This window comes from Oxyura jamaicensis, chromosome 7, assembly GCF_011077185.1.
Source record: "Oxyura jamaicensis isolate SHBP4307 breed ruddy duck chromosome 7, BPBGC_Ojam_1.0, whole genome shotgun sequence".
Lineage (NCBI taxonomy): Eukaryota > Metazoa > Chordata > Aves > Anseriformes > Anatidae > Oxyura > Oxyura jamaicensis.
Genome location: NC_048899.1, coordinates 12,772,027 through 12,795,844, shown reverse-complemented (window position 1 = coordinate 12,795,844; position 23,818 = coordinate 12,772,027). Strand labels below are relative to the sequence as shown.

The 23,818-nt window shown below is 35.2% G+C and overlaps 1 protein-coding gene across 14 annotated transcripts in view; it reads left to right on the top strand.

Moving 5' to 3' along the window:
* ZNF385B (zinc finger protein 385B) overlaps nucleotides 1-23,818 on the top strand; it is a 169,141-nt gene that overhangs the window by 120,434 nt on the left and 24,889 nt on the right. For 12 of the 14 annotated variants that reach the window (XM_035331679.1, XM_035331680.1, XM_035331681.1 and 9 more), the window contains 2 exons: nucleotides 8,638-8,748; nucleotides 22,929-23,088. In XM_035331679.1, the coding sequence (XP_035187570.1) occupies nucleotides 8,638-8,748; nucleotides 22,929-23,088 (271 nt within the window). Of the gene's footprint in view, nucleotides 1-6,196; nucleotides 6,284-8,637; nucleotides 8,749-22,928; nucleotides 23,089-23,818 lie in introns of those variants that run through there. The other 2 variants (XM_035331692.1, XM_035331683.1) reach the window with 2 other exon arrangements.

The window sequence follows — 23,818 nt, the reverse complement described above, 5'->3', positions numbered from 1 at the left end:
CCCCCCCCCCCCCAAAAAAAAAAAAAAAAAGTAGGTTCTGGTTGACCACACATTATCAGACTTTGTAATAGGAAGGACTGAAGCTCTCCAGTGTGTGAGAAACTGTCATGCATTTTTCAGGAAATCAGATGTAATGGTTTCTTCTAACCTAAAACAAATCTGTAAATCGCTGTAGATGTTGCTTTCAGTATTCTGTGTGATTATAGATACAGGCACAGAGAGAGAATCACCCCTTTTGATTTTCCTGTGCAGGCTGGACTTCGCAAGAGGAACAAGCAAGACGGTAGTACACTAAGAGACTCTGCATTATGCCGTAGGAGTGGACGTAAAGCAGGGAGGGGAGCCTAACTGCCGCTGGCAGGAGACAGAAAATCAATGTCCCAAGTCCAAGGTTCCAGCCCTGGAGCTATGTTGGCAGAAATAATGTAGAATTTTCAAAAATGAAATTAGCTCAACAGTAACCTCTAAAAGGAAAATGATGAAGCTGAATTTATTAATATTTAATCTCTTAACACATAAAAGGTTGTTCCCAGCTCTGGGTGTGCTTTTGGTCATCTTGTACTAAAAATGATATCGAAATGTAAACTCCAAAGCTTTCTCTTTCCTTTTTATTTTTTAATTTGTAAGTACTCACTGTTATTTCAACAGCTCTTTCTGGGTATCTGTAGTGTCTGACATGTTAGTATCTGAATTACAGCAAGATTTTTGTTTTGCTTTAAAAATGTCTTCAGACTGATTTCCCTTACCAGTAGTAGTGTGCGGAGGTCACTGCTATCACAGCCACTGTTTTCCTTGGGGAAGCTGGAGCTTGCTGCCAAATTGATCAAGAGGGGAAGAGGCAAACACGGTGAGGAGTTGTATTCAGGGACATTTGTGTTCAGAGTACAATGCTGTTCCTGTATTTTGGGAACCATGTGAGGAGGAAGGGAGATATTAGTCCCTGTAGCCTGCCTTCTCTCAGTGAATGCAAGAAGTGCAGACTTATGTATTTCTGGGCTTGGGAAAAGGCACCTACTCAGAATTTTAAAAAGAACAAAACAGAGAGATGCTGCTCCAAAGACACTCATGGTAAAGTTATGGACTCAATGCAGCCTGCACGTGGTTGGGTTTGACTTCAGTAAGATCCAGCTTTCATGCTATTTGTGAATGCATGATGTGCAAGTACAAAGTAAGAGAGGTAGTTAAACAACAAAATATGATAAGAGCAATCCTCAGTTAGACCACAGGATTATGGCAAAAAACTATAATGTCACAAGTTCGTTATTCTTTCTATTCTAATTAAATATTTGCACAAATCTTTGAATCAGACAATCTGGAAAGAGCTCTCCCCTGGCTCACCTACTAGCCATTTACATCTGTCTGATTTTTTGAACTCCAAAACATTGCAATGAGCATTGAGATAGAAATGTGAGGAGGTTGGGGTTGGAGACCTGCATGTTCACCGTATAGATGTACATCCTTGGGGACATGCTCTGTGCTAGCCAAGCAGGGCCGATACATGGGCACTGTTGACAGAGTTCCCTCAAGAAAAGTAAGAGGTGTGCCTTAGCAGGTGTTCCTGGTAATGCAAAATAACCAAGGAAATGTGAAACAGTGTGGTGTCCACTTGAACGGTATATTACTCTTAGCATTAGCCCAATGAGAAATATGTTCTCTCTTGTGACAAAAGCATCACTAAAATGGAGAGAACAGATTATTGACAGTCTGGGCTTGCTAATCGTGTCAAATGTTGCATCGCAGTGCTGAATTTTCTGATTTTGTGTTGGACATTTTAACTATGTGCTCTGTTGAGTATAGCTATTCACTTCTGTAACAGTACTGGGTCTGGCTGGGATGTTAACTTTCCCTGCAGCAGCCCATACAGTGCTGCGCTCTGCACTTGTAGCTAGAACAGCAGTGGTATCACACTGGTGTTGTGTCTGCTGCTGAGAAGTGCTGGCACAGCATCAGGACTCTCTCTAACCCTCCAAGGGTCTGGGCAAAAAAGTAAGAAAGAAACATCAGCAGGGCAGCTGACCTAACCCAACCAAGGGGATATTCCATAGCACATGATGTCACACTCAGCAATAAAAGGTGGAAAAAGGAAGAAGAGGGGAGGGGTGGGCTCTTGCTGCGAACACGTCTGTCCTCCTCCCGAACACCGGCTACGTGCGTTGAGGCCCTGCTTCAAGGACGTGGTCAAGCATCGCTCATTTGTGGGAAGTAGAGAGTAATTTCTTTCCTCTGCATTTCCACATAGCCTTTACTTGTTTTGTTTTGTTATTCCCTTTCCCCCTCCCTCTTCCCCTTTCCCTTTTTTCCCTTTAGTTGAACTGTTTAATAATAATATTTCCTTAATAATATATATATATATTTTCTCTTTAACTAAATTATCCTTATCTCAACCCGTGAGTTGTTCTTTCCTTTACTTCTTCCCCTCCTCATCTGAGGAGGGGGAGTGAGAGAGCGGTTGTGGTATTCAGCTGCCTAGCACGGTAAAACCACCACAATAACTGGTCATCATTATATGTACTGTCGTGGTAGAAGGCTGTTTGGATATGGCTAAATTAATGGTAAACTTCAGCATATCACCACTCTCCATAATAGCAGCATGCTCAGCTCTCCTGAGAGTTCAAGCTCAAGCACAGAATGAGCCCATGTCAGCACACAGCTTCATGATAAAGAAGGATGTTGGGAAGATCTGATCTGATGGATGTTTGTTGCTGTTTGCCTAGGTACTTGCTTGTAATATTTTTTTTTTAAAAGGCACACTCATAAGGAGGGTAGCCCAGCAGTTGAGAAAAATCCCAGAATTTAGTTTAGATGCTGCCCTGCATTGGTAATTTATATATGTCACTGTTTGCTCCCCTTGATTGCCAGAGGGAAGCACTGGATTGCGTTATCAGTTTGTTCCACATATGGTTAAAAATATTAAATTATCAGAGTAAAAGAGCACAGTATGCCTTAGGGCCACTGTCAGTGTTTGTACAGAAGTTTCTTAAGTGATACTTCATTAAATTTCTCATAGCCACCTATCAATATTCTGTTTACAAATGTTTTTCTAACAGACAACTTTAGATTTGACCTGAGAGTTGTCATGATAGAAGGTAACTGAGTGGAGGGCGTAAATTCCCAGTCACAATTTTAAACTTTGATTTGGAGATGCTTGAGTTCCAGTGCCATGGAACAGAGGCTTTATTGCTTCTGTTATGAGAAGATAGCTTTTGGGTGCAGATTTTCATTGGAGTGGTGGCAATAGTATTCAGGACACTTGCTTACCGTGTATTAATAGCTAAATAGATCAGGAACACAATGAAAGCTTAGAGAGTAGGTCATTAGGTAGAAATGGCAAATGTAGATCAATTCACCATCACAAGTATAGATGTCTAACCACCAATTTAGCCTTGCTACTTTATCAGCAGTTTGCATTATTATTAACTAGATATTAGGCAAGCACCGAAAGCTTCAGCTCAGATAAACATCTAGGTTTATCGAAACTTTTAAGTTAGAGATCGCACCTGAGCAAAAAATAATGAAAGTATTCTGGGTTTGCAATATCAGAAAAAAAAATAAAAATAATAATAATAAAAAAAAAGAACAGCTTTTCTTGCAATGTAGTGTCAACTTATTCAATCAAAAGGCTTCAAAATGATACCCAGCCTTTCTGTTTGCAGCAGCTTACCTCTTAACAGGATCAGTACAGTTATTTCTGAGGCTTACAAGATGTTGTTTGTGCTGTCTGCTATGTGTAGAGACATGTTAAAATAACAAGAACTTCATTTTCATGGAAGAAGTTCTCCTGATGCCCTTGCTCGATTTTTCCCCTCCTTCTTGTGCCTATTTTGATGTCTTGTTGTATAGTCTGGATCCCTTCCCAAAGGGCACAAAAGAAGAATTTGTGGTACCATGAAAAAAATAGAAATAGGGCAGGGAGAGTTTCTGTTAGCAAGGGTTATAACAGAACTCAAGGATAAAATGAATTACTGATGAGAGTGTGTAACAGCTCATATAAACTGCTTTTGTACCTGAGGGCTGAATCATGTGAAATGTAATGCAAGTTCTTAAAAACCATTCTGTGTAAAATGTAAGCTATTAGATGACATATTTTTGCCAAGCAAATTAAGAGGAACCTTATTAAAAATAGTATGAGAGGACGCTTCATACTGTAAACTGTCTGGAAATTGTCATCATAAATTACTTTTTAAAGGAGAAACCTTCTTTACAAGCATGTTCAAAAGGGGTCAACAAATATGTGAGTAAGGATGTTTTGTCTGAGATATTTTGATTTACCAAAAGATTCTTCACAAAGCCCCTTAGCAAAGATTTTGAAGAAAACCAAGTAAATTGGTGTAAGAGGATTACTGCAAGCCAAAAAGTTACTTGAGCGGTGAGTTGAGGAAGTATTCTAATGGGGAAATTGTTTTTCAAGGTAGTAAGAACAAAGATAAGGAAAATAAAAAAATTAAAAAAAAAATATGAAAGATCGTAATGAGACTGAGAACATACACAAGAAATAGCTGGTGAAATTCCATCTAGATAACTATAAAGTGATGTACATGGAAGGAAAAGTTCACAGAACTTCACATGCAAAATAATGTGCTATGAGTTGGCCATTCTCTCTTGGGAGCGGGAACGTGGGTTTATGACATGGAACTCTGTGAAAAACATCTGCTCAGAGTTCTGCTCTGATCCACCCTGAGTAATATATGAAGAATTTTGAAAAGTTAGATAGAATTTGTACCAATTTTTTATAATTGAGAAGGGCAGCAAGGATGTTCCAAGGAATGGGACAACTTCTATGTGCAGAATTATTGAGCAACACATCTACGGTTTTGTACATGGTACAGGCCTTAGAAAAATGAATTGTATGGAGCCAGGTTTAAAGAAGAAAAATTGTTTCTTGACACAGCAGGCTGTAGGGAATGGAGCTCAGTGCAAAGTGTGGAGTTTTCTAATATTTAGGGAGTGCCTGGGAAAGCATATTGAAGAGAAGGTCACTGGGATTTATCAAATACACGTAAAACATACTTGGTTCTGCAAAATTTCTGGTAGGAAAAAGTACGTGGATCAAATGCAAGTTATATATTTGGGGGAAATGCCATGTATGTTTGTGCTGCTCTTGTTCTTCTCTTTATGACTGCATATGGCTGTTTGCAGGGGGCATAATGAGGTGGAGGTGCAGTAGAGTTTAGCTACTACGTTCTTCTATGCTTTTCAATTGTCTGTTGCTGCATTAGCATTTCAGAAGTGCTTCAAAAGTCATTGTCACCACCCTCAGTGGTCATAGATGTCTCTTACATTTACATATTCTGAAATTGGAAAAAAAAAAAAAAAAAAAAAAAAGTACTACTATTAGGAGATTACTGCTGAAACCAGTATAGATTCCTTGCTCATTGTAATAGTAATCCTTGCACATTGTAATAGTTCAGGTGGTTTTAGGCAGACTCATTGCAAAACAATCGTATATCCAACTTTGTTGGAAAGATGTTTTTTAATTTAACTTTTTATTAAATGAACTGAAATAAGAGAGCAAGACTAAAAGGTTGTTAAACTTGTTTATGGCTACCAGAGCCAATTATTTATTCACTTATTCTGTAGCATAAACAGCATAGTGCAAGTTTTTGTTTGAATTTGTCGTAACTATTTAATTACTATTTTTATATAGAACTGTTTTTTAAACACCGGTGCTCCCAACTGCACAAAGTATGCTGCGTCATTTCCTAATATATACCTCAATAAATAATTTGCTCCCCCTTCCCCACTCCCTCCCTCCCTGCAATGAAGAGGATAATTTTGTTTAGTAATCTGAGATCAGTTTACCCAGCAGCACTAATCTTCCAACAGAGAGACACTATTTTATTTTTTTCCAGCATGCTGTAATCCACCCTAGTTTCTGATATATTTAAAACCTGTTAATTGTTAATAGGTTGTGCTTCTTGAATTCTAATTGCGACTACATGTGGGGCTCTGGTTTGGGGAAGGATCAGTGACTGCTCCCAGGGGAGCCTGAGTGGTACTTTCTGGAGGCAGCATGAGCTGTGTTATTTGTGAGAGTTTGTCCTTGTGCTGCTGCATCTGTCTGAAACTGGGACTCTGTGCATAGTCTGTCTTGTATGTTTTTGAACTGACGACTGCTAATGTTAGCACTGTGGATTGCTATCTGGAACACACAGAGGGATCATTGAGCGTTGCTTCTTTTTCCTTTTTTTTTTTTTTTTTTTTTTTTTTTTAAATGGGACTGCAGACACTAGTGGGTATTTTTGCTATTAATTCTCACTGAACTCAGACACTTCAACTGGTTGAGGTACTTTTCAGCATTACTTTTTTGTTCTAGATTACCTGATCTAGCAATTAGTAGTTAAGTAGAAAAGTAAAATTTATGCACCGTTTAAGAAAAAAAATGCTGTTCCCTAATGATACAGTAATATTTTAATATATTATAAATGTGATAATGTGTATCAAGTAGCATATCTATTATAAAATGAATGATGAAAAACTTTTAATCTGCATGTATAATTGTGCTATATTATGCAGGGGAATGCAATAAGTGGAACAAGTCAGAAACAGGGTTTTTGTTTTATTTTAAACTGTTAAACGTTGAACTGTTACTGTAGTCCATAAGGAAACACAAAATAAGGGTGTTTATTTCAGTTTTTATTTTAGACTTTATCACATTCATTGTAGCAACACTGTAGTGACATTTAAGAATTCACTATTTCATTCTGAATGATGTTTTTACTTTTGTAGCTGTGTTAACATAGTACCGCTGTGGCAGTGAAATCTAGAATTTAATGGCAAAAGCTTGGCCATTTTTTTTTGCCAAAAATGGCAAAATCCACTAAAATGGATTACAGCATGCTGAAAAAAAAAATGTATTATCTGCAGAAAATTAGATAGCAATAACATCTACAAAACCATGCATTTGGTTTAAGAAGAATCTAGTAAGACCACTGTAGCCTTAGCCCAAAAAATAAAAATAAAATTGTTTAGTAGGAGCTGAATGTTAGGTAATTGATTATTAGAGAATCTAAATGGATTATTAGAGAATCTATTTTTAGGCAGATATGATGCAAAAGGTTTTTCTTACATTTTTGAGTTTGTAGATGTGCATATATGCAGAAAAATTCCTTGTTAATGCAGGTTTCTCTGGAAGCATGATTTTGTTCCAAGGAAATTTGCAATCTTTATTCTCAGGTTTAGAAACTCTGGAAGCAGCTAACTTGAAATTATAATTCTTTAATTTATAAATATTTAACTTCAACTTCCTTTTTTCCTTTTATAAGTCAGTTTACTATCAGATATGTGGTGTGTATCATCCAAGATTAAACATTCAGGATTCACTTCTTAAAATAGTACTGTAAAGGAAAAATCATCACTGTGACTGCAAAACAAGCTTCAGAAAACTGTAACTTTCTAGCAAATTGAACTATTTTCTCTTGTGCTGGTTTAAAGACAAGGTTGGGAAATGAGCATTTATCTTTTCTTGTAGATGGCTATTTTCCTCCTCTCCTTTTCAGAATCTGTTTCATATCTTAATTTAAAAATGTAAGACCACACATGCACAAGTGCTCGTAAGATGATGGAGGTTGGAAGGGACCTCAGAGGTCCAACCTCCTGCTCAGAGCAGTGTCAGCTGTGAGATCACACCAGATATACTATTTTATACAAATTGAAAAAATGATTGAATCTTTGAATCAATAAACTCATTTAAATCTTTATCTATACTGCATCATGAACAAGACATTATGCTTAATTGAGACCTTAATGCAGTAGCAGTTACTACCCTTTAACTTTCTGCGCTGTTCTCCCATGCAGGTAGGGTTAACAACAGGGCTCTCTGCAGTCTTGAGGATATTCTCAACTAGTATTCAGCAGTGGTCCTGGTATTTGGCATAAATGTAATCATTTCCAAATTGTGAAAATGATCAAATTTAGGATTTCAGTGATATATTTTAGGATATATTCAGTGCTTTACTTATCTCCAATTTTTCAGGGTGTCAAAATGTTTCTTGAATTGTGGTAACTGGTTACTTTTTCCTGGTGCAAACATACTCTGCCTGCTCCTCTGAACTTCAGGCTTACCACAGGCTTTGTCACTCACCAGTTCTGCCTAGAAATCTGTGGAGATTGTGATCATTTTCTAAGTAAATGACGTTTCTAATGGAGCCTGCAAAGGACCTTCTCTGACAAAGAAATCTCCAGGACATAATGCATTCCAAATAACTGATGATTTCTATCACTGAACAGAAAAACAAATAGAGACAAATGACACAGATTTGTTAGGGGGCAAAATTGTTTTTTCATAACATCTGTTGAATCACTGGGTAACATGGGGAGGCTTTTGGGGCCTATTTGTAATTCAGATGTGACTTGATAGTCCTGAGAATGTGGAGGATGTGTAGGGTTTGGGGAGAGGTTATTTGGTAGCCTGGGGGTGGCAGCAGTGATGGAGCTGCCTGTTATTGTAAACTCTGGCAGGCTACAAAATCCCTAACCTGTGTTAAATCTAATTATTATGAGGACTGAAATATTATTTCCCCTTGTTTATCTCAAAAAAGTAAAGAATAGGCTTCCAGTAGAAAGTTACTTTTTATTTATTTTTTTCTTTACTGTATATTGCCCTGAGAAGTTGTAAATGGATCGCTGTTTGTTCTCCAGATGGATCCTGTGCAAAAAGCAGTCATAAACCATACCTTTGGAGTGTCCATTCCCCCAAAGAAGAAACAAGTCATTTCCTGTAATGTCTGCCAGCTTCGCTTTAACTCTGATGTGAGTATTGGCTGTTTTCATTCCTTCCACCCCACCCCTTGCCTTTTTTATTTGGTCACAGTTTGTATAATTAATCCAATCCTCTTTTTTTTTTTTTTTTTTTTTTTGTCCCTAAAGTAAGTCATTATAGTTCTGCATACATGCTGCTCAACCTGCTGGGTTGATACCTTGCCCACTCAGAGTGGTAGTCTGTAGTGGTATATTGTTCTTCATTTTTCTTGAACGTGTCTGGAAAGTAGTGTTCTTCAACCTTAACTAATTGATTGAGAATGATACTGCCAAGGCAAACAGACCAGCTGAGTGACTGGTGCTGACTGCTACCATGCACCTTTGTTCTTGGATTTGAGAACTAGGCTGTACTTTTTTCTCAAGTTCCGGACAGTAAATCTTTAGGCATGATTTTCAGTCAAACATACGCTGAAACAGCACCTCTGTATTTCCAGATACAAAGACTGCATGATATACATCATCACATCCATCGACAATACCCTATTTGATAATCCAGTAACCTTCAGGAAGGAGCAGACAGATAAACTGTGTTATCTTAATGTCATACCCACTTTTCTTTTAAAAGAAATACCTTCTTCCTATTGTTCCTACATTCTTTCTGATAATGTCTCCAGGTTTTATAGAATCATAGAATAGTTTGGGTTGTAAAGGACCTTAAAGATAACAGGTTCCAAAGCCCCAAACCTCCCACTAGACCATGTTGTTCAAAGTCCCATCCAACCTGGCTTTGAACTTTTTCAGGTTTTGGGAACCTTTTCCAGTAAAAATTTTGTTTGTTTGTTTACCTATAGCTGTCTTTTAAGTATGATAAGGTTCAAGGAAACTGTTTCCTGAAGTGTAATTCAAAAGAAAAAAAGTGCACTCCAAAAGCATACATTGACTGATATGCTTAAAATATATATCCAGTTAGTTTTTCCCAAGCAGCTTGAAAACTAAAGAAATTCAAGAATGTTAAAAGTTTTTTTTTTTTAAGTATAATAAAACTATGACTTTTGTCAGTGTAAAAGTATATATTTGTTCCTAGAAACTTTGTTAATGTTATTAAGCTATTAAAACAAACAAACAAAAAAATCTCAGATATCTTGTTGCTCTCAAGTGTAAGAACTATTACTTAAATGATACATGAATATTAAATATTTTTCTATCATAATTTCAGTCTAAAATAGTTTGAAGACAGCTCCTCAATGCTATTGAGTGGTTGGTGCTACTGGAGTTTGACAGTAAAGCATTGGTACCTTTTACTTTGCTTTTCTTGCTCTTGCCTCTACCATTCTATTTTGAAGTGACTTGTAATGTGATTGCCCCAGTTTAACTTTCTTGTCTAGGCTGGCAAGGATTTTGAAACATTGCAGTCTTACCTTCAAATTGATTTTTGAATCAAAAATCTGTCATCGATTCACAAGCTTATTACACTTTCTTTGAAGTGGTAATATCTACTTAACAGATTTCAAAACTTTTTTTTGTTTGTTTTTTAGTTTAGCTCACTTGTCATTTTTCTTTAAGGTTAAGGTTTAAGTTTAAAAAATCTTTTTGCTCTGTTTGTTGGTCCAAATGCCTACTTTTAAATGCCTACTTGATTAAAACAAGGAACCAATAAAGTTCTGCTTCTGAGTTGAGCATTCTTTTGTCACTGAGAAGATGGCTCAGCCTGTTCCTTCTCTTCCCTCTCTTTCTGACATCAAGATCCTTGACTGGTGGGTCCTGTCCCTAGAGGAGTTGTTCACTTCATCTACAGTGACATTTGGATGGACAAACAGTACTTCAAGGCAGATAGCCTGAATCACAACCCAGTGGCACAAAACAAAAAAAGAGATGAAATAGTGTATCATTTTGTACATGTGCCAACTGAGCAATTTTGCCTGTCTAGCCTTGCTCACAAGGTAGAACAAAAAGTGCATATTGTATTCTGCTTCAAATGGTGACATCACAAGAGCATGTCAGATTATAGCCTTGTTTCCTCTTCTGGGATGGCTGTATTCATACTCTGTCATACTCCTTTGTTTCTAAACATGCTCAAAATGCTCTGTCCTAGCTGCTAGAAGATAAAATCCTTTTGTAATGGATGGTGTTAAGAATGGATGAGGCATCATGACCATGCTGCTGGTAGTGATATAAAGCAGTTCCTTGCTTTCTACAGCAGTTTGTTTTACCAGGGCACTCATAAGCAACCTGGAAATTTGATTTTAGAATGTGCTGAGACTCTAGTAGTGTTATTAATGCTAGAAAATACTTAAATATAAAGTTTCAAAAACATTTCATAACCAGAGCATACAGTTATATTTGGAGAACGAGTTTTCATAGAATAGCACTTCTATTGTAAAAGCTGTCTAGCCTTTCATCATATTATTCAGTTTCTCCTGGGAAGTTTACATAAGATTTTAAACCTTTTCTCCAGGTTCAGTCTTTTAACCTTGAGAGTTATTCATCTATGTGTGTGTTGCCTTTTTTTTCTTGTGTGAGATTTTATTTTATTTAAATATTATTTCTCCCCCACAGCCTGTGATAATCTGCATTGTCATAATTTCAGAGATAATGCCCTTTCCAATCAGCTTTGCAGACTCTTTTGTAATCTCTTGATGGATTATTTTTTTTTTATATATATATGCATGCATACAAGTATTTTCTTGTGGCTGTTACTCCTTGAAATGATGATGCATAGTTACTTCTTAGCTTGTAACCTCCTTCATAAAAATAAAAACCTGGGCTCTTTGCTTGTATTTTTCTTTTTGGTACCTTTATAATGTGAAATTTTATTTGGGGTGTGGAACAGTCTTTACAGTCCATAATGCCTCTGGGGACAGGAGAGAAGGCAGTCACATATTTGTGACCATAGTATCTGTTGGATCTTTCAGTGGATCTGTTCCACTGTGCAACATTCTGAGAATGTTTTGAAAGCCTTTCTGGTGGCATCAAATTATAATAACTTGCATCAAACTCTTGAGCGTAGCACATTGCAGAATGAAATTTGCTGTTCATCCACTTCATAGTTACAATTCCTTCCTCTAGCTCTACAAGGCTGATGTGTTCCTTGCAGTTGAAGGGCATTTTGTTCCTTTGAACTTCCTTTGACCTAAATTATGCAAGCAAATGAAATAAAAATGACAAAAAATAGCTATTAAGTATTTTTCTTACTTTTTTTTTTTTTTTTTTTTTTCCCCTCCTAAATGAATTTCAGCTGCATGGTGTTTGAAGCTTCTGACCTGATTCCAGTAGTGCTCTATCTACTGCATGAGTAGTGGATATTTGTCTGTGAGAAGAAAATTGGTTTCCTTGCCTGTATTTTTTTTCACACTGTGGATACTCACTGGTCTGGATCAATAGACCAAAATATTTCTGACTTAGTCAATTTATTGTTTTCCATTCTCCCATTAAATTAGCACAGTAAATTGCAAAGGTTTCAGATTTCTTTTTGTCTGTTAGTGTGTTTGTTGCTTTAGCTTGTTAAGAAAGATTGTTCTGACATCAGATACAGAAGCAGGGATCTGCAGCTATCTGCAGGAGGATAAAGTCTAGTATCAGGGATGGAACACATTTTAAAATAAGTTGTCTTCACTCCAGGAGTAAACATACCTCATGCTGAAGTGATGGTTTCTTTATTTTGAGAAGCAAAGTTCTCTGGGAGTTTTTAGTTTGCTAGAGAGTTTCTAACTGAATTATTTAGGATCTTCAAATCTTCTGTAATTTAAAAACATTTTTTAAAAGCAAAGCCAAAGGAAAAAATCTGCATGCAAACTTAGTCTAGTTTTAGTCGGACCAGTTTATCCTCCTTCAAGACAGAAATGAATTTTGACTCATACTCTTCAAACTATACTCTTTCCATGCATTGGAGTTTAATCTGTCAATACATGTGGGAAATAAATATATCTCTTCAAGATATTCTCTTCCTTATCTTGTCTCTGCTTCATAAATCTCAAAAGGTAATTTAGGGAATAACTATATGGAGTTTGGAGAGGGGAGTGAGGGGTGAGGTTATTCATTCCTCTGTTCTTTTCTGAAACATGATATTAATTTGGTTAGCAAATAAAATAATTATGATCTTTAAATCTCTTCAGAAAATAATATTTTGACTTCAGAATAGCAGATTTCAGAGGTCAAAAGTGACCTCTGTCAGTGGTACTTCTGTCTCTCTTATTTCTTCTTTACAGTCATATTGGATTTCTTTTTGTTGTTAATCATGCATTGTTTTTCAAACATGCATTGTTTTTCATGCAAAACAATCGTGCATTGTTTTTCTTTGTGTTTCAAAGAAGCAAAGCCTAAATAGCAAAAACAAGAAAATACGTTGCAAGGAAAAATAGGAAAAAGGTTGCAAGGTGGTCAGCATTATTTTTTTAATTAAGCTGTGTTACAAATCATTTGGATAACAGGGCCTTGATAATAAGAATATTATATCAAGAACCTGACTCCAGTTTCTACTACTTATGCCCGTCATAATTTATTAATTATGCAGGAACAATATATGCAATTTTTATTTGTCATATGGTAAATGGTTGAAAGGGTACTTATGAAATGATTGAGGTGAGTCCAAACTGTTAACTGTTTACCTACAGAGTTGAAAACCAAAGAGTTTAGTTACAATGATTTATAAATAGAATAATTGATAGATTTTAGACTTACAGAGGAAACAAAAGGATATGTTACACTGTAAGACTGGTTTAGTAAAAGCAGAACAAGGATTAGTCATTGGTTGCTCAGTACTTATGCTATTTTGCTTGTGCAAGCTTGTGAAGAAAATATGAATGAACACCTAATAGTATGAAGAGACTTGGTAGGCATGTTTTGTGTAGAAAATATGAAAAACAAATGTAGTTCATCTTTTCTAGAAAGATGCTATAGCTTGAATATATAATTAATTTAAGGAAGATTCTGTATGTTACCAATGACTGTCAGTGTGACTCTATGTCCCCTTTGTCCTTTTTTTTATCATCCCTGCTATGTACCATTACTAGAAGGCAGAGGCTATATGTTTTACTTGTACAACACTTATGCAAATGCTCTAATACTAATCATGAACATTCCCCAAATGAACCTTTAGAAATTAATGCTGTTAACTTTGCCAGTGGGCAGACAATTGAATTAAGGAACTCTGTCTTTCTCAATTCAAGAGAATCAAATTTACATACCTGTTTTTCTGTTGGTATACATTCAGGCACTCAATATTATTCCTTCAGAGAGCATAAAAAGTTGTTTGCAAATGCAGTTTTTGTAGAGAGATGCCCAGGTGTTTGTCACACAGTGTAAAAGTAGTACTTAAACTTCTTTTGTTAAAACTAGACAGTTAAAATTATATTGCAGCACAAGACACTCGCATGGCACAGTGGGCCTAACAGTGTGTCTGGTAGTTCAGCTTTAATAAATTTCAAAGCAAATTTTCAAAAATAAAATACAAGAACGCATCAAATTTTCTGAATGAATTATGAATTCTTCTTCATGAATTATTAAATAATTCATATAGAGAAACATTTGCAGATATGTTTTGAGCTACTTTAACTGGGGACTGTGGCTAATATATTTCGGTTTGTTATGATTTTCATAAAAGTGAAAATAAGGCAAATAAAATAAAATGGAATGGTATTTTACAAAATTAAATATTTTGCTTGAATAATTTTTATTTATTTTATTTTATAAAACTAGAGCTGATGTGCAAAGAGAGACCTGTAATTCGAGGGAAAATGTAAGTTAATTTCACATAGATGAGGGGACAGCAGAGTGTCACACTTTGAGTTTAGAGAGCTTTTTTTTGTTAGAAACTTTAAAATCTGTTCTAAAATTTTCAGCTTGTTAACTGTGCTTATTTTTTTTTCCCTTTTCAGTGGAGGTGGGGAGCAGAATTTAGTTATGAGAGAAGCATTTAAAGAAGTAGCAGAAAGTTAATTGACCTGAAGAGTATGATTCTAGGAGAGAAAGAGAGAGAGAGAGAAAAAAAAAAAAAAAAAAGATGTAAAGGAAGAAGTTAGTAGGGTTGTCAACCATGAAGGGAAGTGAAATGAGAAAAAAAAGTGAGGACAAAATAGAGAAAGGAGCTTTTTCCTATACAAACTTTTATGATGGTCAGTACTGGAAGTCAAATGGCATTGGATTAAGTCAGAAATATCAATTTAAAAGGGATATCAATGTGAGGATTGGTAGCTAATGAGACTGATTAATTGGAGTACTCAGAATTGAGATGTAGATTTTGGCCTGCATAAACTTTATTCTGTCATGTAGATGAACATGTCTTTTTTAGAAAACTGTTTAAAATAAAATAAAATAACATTTATTAATTGTTGCTGTTGGATTCACTTCATTATATTATAGCAGACATAGGTGTTTCCATCTTTGCATTAAAACCTTTGTTTTTTATTGTTTAATTTCTACATGATGATGAAACACTATGTGTTCCAACGCAGCAAAATCTAGTATTTCAATAAAGTTCAAGTTCTGGTTTTGTGTTAATAATCCAGCTCAGAAAAATTGTGAAATATCTCAGTTACATTTACTACCACCAGACACCATCCAGCAGAAGAGAAAGAGTCCTCTTCGTGGAACAGATTGTCGTGGTGAGTCAGATCTTACTCTTATGTAAAGGCCACCAGAGCAAGGGATCAAACTATTCCACCAAGAGCAAGCAAGATGTATCTTAACCTTTGATTTTTTTTTCTTTTGTTTTGTTGTTTTGTTTTCTTTCCCTTTTAAGAATTCTGGGATTCTTTCCAAACCTGTGGTATATCTATATAGACTATAAATAAGCTTTGCTAAATAAGTTTTTGTATTAACCTCGTAGGTCTGGTTTGTTTATATTTATTATTTATATTGCAGACATTCTAACAGAAACAAAAAGCAGTTCGAATAAGGTTTGCTGTATCTTTATGGTACCTATAAAAGGTCCAGAGGCAACAGGGCAAGGGAAAGATGGCTGTTTACTATCCCCCATAGATTTCTTCTCTGCCTGCTCTTGGCTCATTCTTCCTCTTCCCGTTGGCCACCAGACAAGTCTGCAGCATCTCCCACAGCTGCTGTGTGGCAGTAAGTCCCTTTAGCAGCTGTGGAGCTTTGGCCAGACGGTACCCAAGTTTTCTGTTATGCTCTCTTCTAGTGTCTGGCACTGCAAATTGCAGCAGTAAGAGAAAAATAAGTCATACTTGCAAGGATACCTGTTAGGCTTTGGCTTTTTTTTTTTTTTTTTTTTTTCTCTTTCTGTGTATAGAAATCAGAAAGCTCTATTCTCCCTTGTTATTTGTATTGATAGTCCACAGAGTCTTAGGAGCTTGGGCACTAGCTAATACTGTCAGTGCTAATCCAGTCCCTTTCCTCACCATCTGTACTCCAAATTCACAAATATGTTACACCAGCAGTCCACATGGCTTGTTTGCTGTTTTTGTTGTTGTTGTTTTCCTTTTGAAAAAGTTTTGTCATCTGTTGATCACATCTAAAAGAAGTATGTGCTTCCCTCAATGCACACTTTCCCTTTCTTGCAGAAAGGTCCCTGGCTGTGATGCAGCCAGTTAGGTAACACCTCATTGATAAGATATCATTTCGTTGACATAAACATGTGTTTGTATAACATGTTGTGCTCTCTGATTGATGACTTTAAGTCGGTGCTGCTTTTTGTTATTGCCTGCACAGACTCAGAAACCAAGGAAAAAATACCTTCTGGGCAGATCAGAAAAAGTAGTTATATCAGTTGGGCATTAAGAGATGCTGACAGTCACCTTATTGAATGCTTTTATAGCTAATAAAAATGATGGGATGAGAGTGATCTTCGTTTAAAAAAAAACAAAACAAACAAACAAAAACAGAAGAAAAGGTTTTGAAATTTAGGCTATTGTTACCAAATGTTAACTTTGCAAATTTGAATGGATTACTTGTACTGTCAAAAAGATAACGCATAAAATAATCAATAGCATCAAATAAAAATCTGCAGAATTGCCATCATCTTTTGTCAAATGTTTTACATTTTTCCTATAAATAAACTATTTATATTGATTCTTTGGGTTTGAAGAGTAGTGAAGCAAAATGGAGGTAATTAAAAGCATAAATCTCAGGAACTTGTGAAGGTAATTTTCTGTTGTGAAGACAGAAATGACAGAATGATGAAAGTTGTGAGCTTCAACATGACAGAAATATTGCATGATTACAGAGTGCAGGGTTATAATGTGCTGAAAGTTCTGTTCAAAAACAGCTATTTAACAGAGCTTTAAACTAAGTTTGACTAGTTGCTTTCTTATGACATGGCTGATTTGCACAGCTTTAGCATTTTCTGCATGTCTGTTGCAATAGTAACCTACTTTACTATTTGGAGCAATTAGGTTTTGGAGATATATTGAGAACAAAATTAAAAAAAATAACACACAGCTTTGGTGTAACAAAATCATGAGTACTTCAGTGTTACAGATTTCTTCAATTACATCTATTCTTAATATTAGACGAGATAAAATTTTTCAACACCATTTCAGGTGCATCAGGTTGTCATTGAAAAGATCTGATAGGTTAATATTTCTTCTCTATGTAGTAATAAATTCACTTAATTAGTCATTCACACAGAAAATAGATTCTCAAACTCAGTTGTGAACTGTCAAAATCAATAGTGCTGATTTCAAATATACTGTCAGTCACTGCTCCAGACAGGGGTAATTTTCTGTTATCTTTTGTACTGCATTTTGTACTTCGGTACTTAGCAGAATTTTAAAGGGTTCTTCAAGGTAATATGGCTCTCAGTGAATCTATATGATCTGTGTGTTTCCTGATTATCTTTCTCTATATACATCTCTCTCTATATACATACATTTAAGTTTATGCAAAGTAAAGCTACTGGTGATATTATTTGCTAATGATAGTCACACTTTCTTAGAAAGCATGTTTATGTGTAGAAGATGAAGATTTGCATTGTTGATGTTCTATTAGATGCAATCTAGTATATAAGGCAATACATCATAGCAAATGTATTGTATGTAGTCTAGGAGATGAATGTCCTGATGCATAGATTTTAAACTTAATAATTGATAGCTGAAAGCAGAAATTCACAACTTCAGATTCTGAGTACAATGTGACATTTGGATGATTTGTATGTCTCAATGGAATATATTTTTGAAAGGAAGAGCTTGTCCTTACAACCAAGTCATTAACCTTTATAGCTAGTGTTGTTTTAGCCTTGTAACCTTGGTAAAAAGAAAAAAAAAAAGAAAAAAGAAAAAAAAAAAAGGTTTAACGATTTGTTTGTTTTAGCATACTATTTAACGGGTTTGAATGGACATAATCAATATTGCTTAAAGAGTGGACAGGCAAATATTTAAATATTTTAAAATTGAAGAAAAAAAAAAAAAAAAAAAAAAAAAAACCAAAGGTGAAAACTGCATATTTTTGTCTTTGAGTATATTCTAAGCTATTGGCAAAGGAACTCAAAACATGTCTTTTTCACTAAGCAATTATATTCTAAAAACAGACATTTGTTTAGTGTGTCTTATAATAGGCATGTGGATCAAATATTAATGCCAGACAAATGCATGAACATTTTTGTGGAATTTGGCCTGTGTCAGTATAAAGATATATTTTGCATTCTGTTATTTAATTCTACATTTATTGAAGCTTATTGTAGCTTGAAACTCCTCTTGTTCATTAAACTTCCTAGCCAGTACCCGATGGCTTCCTATAATTTCTAATAATGAGGAGGATTCCATTTTAAAATGTAGAAATGTGTATATATCAAGCTAGTAGACCACATTCAGCTTTAGAAACAAGTGAAAATTAGATTTTCATTTTAGATAGGGAGTTCTTTCATATGAAATAATTTATTCCAGTTTTTCAAAAAACAAAAGCCAAACAGACAAAACCAAAAACTAAACAAACAAAAAACCCTGCCCTTCTTGACCTAGCAAGCATTTCATTTAAAATGATAATAGTAATGCAAGTTCAATGATGGCATTTAGTTTTGGTAATGTAAAGAACAAATGTAATGATCTTTTAAAATGAAAAAATAAATATTCCAATAATATTGAATTGTGGCACAATGACATCAACAAAATTATTCTACTTCATTGATTTATCTCTACAGTAAATGCAGCCTTAACAGTAATAAATTATTACGCAATTAAAAAGCACCATAGTACATTTGTACAGTGAGATCCATTAAGATTATTTTATTTTGACTTTTCCTGATTTTAGAGCTCTTGTTTTCAGAAATTAAATAACACTTCTGTTGTTTTCAACGTTTTTTGTTTCACAAATATAGGTTTTATTATACAGAATTTGCATGAGTTAGTTATTAGTTTAGTGTTAATGTTGATCAAAAATGTACATTCACTATCTATTTAAAATATTATATACCAAAGATAGTAACTTATAATTTTGCTCTCTTTTTTTTTTTTTTTTTTTTTTTTACCATTAAAGTATTTAAGTTACCTTTCTTTTATACAGCATGTGTCTTTTAAAACTTGCATGTGCAGAACTTCTGGATTGTCCAATTAAATGAAAATAAAAGTTCAGCTTCCTGTCTTAACTGAAAATAAGTAAATAAATGTCATGGCTTGTTCCAAATATATGTTTAATATTTCAGTCACATATTACAGAAGCTTGTAGGCTGTAATATATTGTTGTATTGTGCCAGAAACAAGTTTTAAATGGGACATTGAGCAAATAAGTTTGCCTATAATGTGGTAGCTGTGCAAATATGTTATAAAACTAGGATTAGTAATGCCCAAGACATTAACAATCAGAATAATTGATACCAGAAATAATCAGAACTTGCTTTCTGACTTTGGATTCCCATGTCTCTCCTTTTCTTTTGTTTACTATGACTCCAGAAAACTCTGAAGAGCAATAAATTCTGTAATTCAGTAACAGGAAACACCATTCCATGTTGATTCTGCTTTTTAGTTACCAAAAAGCAATGGAATCCAATGATTCATCTCACAGTGGATAATAAGCAAGCTCTGAACTTCAGGTGCCTCTGGAAGTGTTAGAAAATATTGCTTCAGTACCTCAAGGGATGCTCTTCTAACTTCATGTTTGAAAAGAGTATCTGTGTGTTACCACGCACAGCGCCATGGAAATGCAAATACACATGTGTTTAAAAAGCCTAAAACCCAAAGGTTTAACAAAATCCAGCCACTGGAAGTTGAGAATACACAACTTCAGTGTAGAAATAAATAGCGTGCACTTAGTTGATGAGGTGAACTATTGAAACAATTTATCTGAGGTAGTTATTTCATCCCTAGCAACTTTAAAACAGATTGACTCCCTGCCCCACCCTGGAGGATGATGGGCTTATTCAAAAAGTTCTGGGAAAGGCTGGTGTTTTCAAAAGCTAGTTTTAGATGGTCAGTGCAGTACCTTCAGCTATTATAATATAGAGCTATGAAACTGATAATGTAATATGATAATTATAAAAAAATCAAAAGTGAAGCCATTCACCACATTCCATGAGGCTTCACTTGTGTTTGTGGAAACCTTAATTTTAATTCTGCTTGGGCTTGTTTGTTTTCAACAGGTCTCATGTACACTATATGAGGATTGAATGAAGGGAATCAAAGACTGTAGTAGGTTCTGACTGATATTGCTGGCACTATTATTGCAAATATCAGCAGAAAGGCTTATTATCAAGGATTTGACATACTAAGCCTTTCTCTTGAGTGCACCTATGTCTCCTATGTTGTAGCTTTGGTCTCAGGGAGTATATAATCCTACCAACAGCACACACATGCACGGAGCATAGAGTTCGGGTATTTAAAGGGACATCATCAACTTGAGAGCTCTCGAGTGGAAAATCTTGTACTTACTGTTTTTTTTTTCTAAAGTTGAAAGTATCAGAATGAAAAGGGTATACATACATCTCAATTTTTAGCTTCAATTTCTGTACATATGTACAAGCATGTGCATGTGTGCAAAACATGAATAGTTGATGTAATGTTTTTGGTGGTTGACACTCCTTCTAGTGCATCATGTGACAACAGCAAAATGAAGAGAAATGAACAAAGCTCAGCAAGGGTGGAGAGAGACAGGGTGATGGTACTTTGCTCCTGTTCGTGCTTAAGGCACATTGATGTAACAGGATGCAAACAATTTGTACTCCTTCCTCTACCTCATTAGGAGCCGAGGAGCTCCAGTCCAGAAGTTGACAAGTGTCCCTTTAAGTAGTGCACGTAGTAGTAGTGGTATAGCCATGTAGTTTTTCTTTATAAAATATTAATTGTGTTTGTACATGTGTTATTTGTTCAAAGATTTTAAAATCTTCACGTAGTTTAATAGCGACTGATGAGTAGAACCTTTACTGGCTTTTAATGAAGATTAGAAATCTCAATTTCAAAGGAATTCAAAGTAAAACTTATCTAGGAGCTTTTCTTACTGAATACTTGCTACTGGAAAAAAAAAAAAAAAAAAAATAGGCAGCCACAACATATCACTGTCCTTTTGAGTTAGAAAGCGCTGTGTTTCACAGGGTATATAATCACAAAGGTTCAGTATGTAAGAACTTAACTCCGATGTTTTAACTGCAGTTCTCCATCACTTTTAATGGTGCATATAATTTTTGTGAAGACTCCACAAAATTGTCTGTTCTATGGTCTATTCCAGCTGTTTCTGCTGTTCGCTCACTCTTTTGTATAAAAAAGAAAAATATATATATATATTACATGCTGTCCCAAGGTGACTGTATTGTAATGCCTATTTCTGCTGACCTTACAACAATTTCCTCATTATGACAGCACTCTTTGTAACCTCTAAGAAATTTGGATTCCATAGTTGCTTTTTATAAAGCATGTAATTTGTTTCATTTAACACAATGAACTAAATAACATAGTGAGAATGTGGTTTTGCATGAACATAGTAAAAGTTTCCTTGCACTGATGTTATTATATGCCAGGTGCCAAGGTGTGGTCATCTTCTTACATGAAGCATGCTTTCTCTTACCATTTTACATTGAAATGAACTACAATATTAACTTTTATAGTTAATATGTAACCTTCAATAGAGGCACATAGTAGTATGTCTCAAATCGTTAAATAAATCTTGTTTGGAAACAGTAAAAATACAATCCTGTTGCTAAATAGTAATATGTAAAATGTTATAGCAATATGTAAAATGTTATGAAAATATATTAGGCTTTGTATGAAACTGTGTTCTTTATCCATTTTTAGTGAATTAATTTCTTAGCAAATGAGAAAAGTGTTGAGAAGTCACTTGCAGAAATTTCCAAACTTTTGGGTTTGGCTAAGCATGTAGTTCCTTATTTTGCACCTAATGAAGTGGCCTGACTTGTCAAGGTACCTGGTAATATATAGTCAAGGAGAATAACAGGGAATTAAAATCACTGAAAAAACAGGCATTTATTTATGTGTCTAGCTTTAGCTGTGCAGCTTCAAAAACACTGTCCTAGTTTCTATAGATAGTCTGGTGACAAAGGAGAAGTAAACATTGCATCTTAGTACATATTTCTGCTGTTCTCTTTGAGCAGTCTGGAGGAATACATTATATACAACACCTTAGTAGAGAGAAAATAATAAATATGAGCTTACCTACTTCCTGTCCTTCAGGTTCCAATTTTCTTAGTCTTTGGAAAAAAATATGAAAGGCAATTTATAAAACAATCAAGACTGATAAACATTTCATTTCTTGTGTTTCACTTGGGCCTATTGAAGTTTATAAGTATGGTGTTTCTTCTTTTTATCCCTTTCTGCTTGATCTAATAGTGAAGTCATATTGTTATTAATGGCTGTTCCAATTGCTGTTAGTGTAATGATGGAAATACTTGGACTTTTGTACTAGATCAAACAGGAGGAAAAAAATGTATTTAATCAAGTTACAGCATGGTACATCTACAAACTACAAGCAATAAAGACTAAGGAACAGTACATGAAAATTGAGTAGCATCTTTCTCAATTGGTCTTGTTTACATTTGTATAGCTCTTTAAAACTTTAAGCAGCATGGAAGCAAAGAATTACATTAGAAGTGGCAGAGCTTTATCTAATCCTGAGGCCTCTTTTTCCTAGTTAGTGAATACACAAACCGTTTATTAAAATCCTGTCTGAATATATGAGAAATTACATCTAGGAAAACTACTGGTGTAATAAAGCTACTAAAATTTTCCAAGTGGAATAATATGGTGCCTACTATTGAAAGTGTCACTTTTCTGCCTTGTCATCCATTGTGTTATACAGAAGTACAGAAAAAAGTGAGCCTGATTTGTTCTCCTTTGTAGAGCCAGGCCGAGGCCCACTACAAAGGAAGTAAACATGCCAAGAAGGTCAAAGCACTAGAGGCAACGAAAAATAAACCAAAAGTTGGGTCTTCCAAGGACAGCGCAAAGGCTAACACAAGCTGCTCTACGCCAGTCACAGCCAACATCTCTGACAAATCAGGTCAATGAAAACTTTTTGTTCTATACATTCTTTATTTTCTGCTTTTTGGTGTTTGTATGAGAGAATCTGATTGCATGATACTGATCCATGACTTGCCTTTTCTAAACTATTTGCTATGTTTTCTTGTACAGAATTGATTGTTTTTGATACTGTCAAAGCTTTTTTCCCCATGTCTGTGATATGTGATGTCTCTGAATGCTCAAGTCTGGTGTTTCTTATTAACTGTTAAGACCCTCTTATCAAATTTATTCATATAAGCAATGTTGTTCATGTGACAATAGTAATAGATGGACATGGGTGGGGCGTCAAATCTGAGATGTACATTTCTAGCTGAGGTACAAGAAATCCCTCCAATATTTTTTTCCTTTCTGAATAGAATAGTACTGCTCCACTGAGAAAAACACCCACGGAAATGTAGTGAAGCCTTATGGTACAGATATTTCCTGACTTCCACAGCTCATTAGTTCCTTAACATCACTTTTTTTTTTTTTTTTCTTCCCCCATGCTAGTAATTTGAGGAAGATCAGTAACACTAATTGCAGTAGAGTTGAGTCACTTTCTGCTCTGTCAGTGTTGTGTTACTGAGTGAAACAGGAGAATTTCCTGAACTTGCTGACAGTCTGAAATACTGTACTTGTCATCCAGGAGAAAGCACCTACTGTGGGTTACCCAAATGTTGGTCTGATATCTGATTGTGATAAACTTGCTGCTGCTTTGGTATCCGTTTATC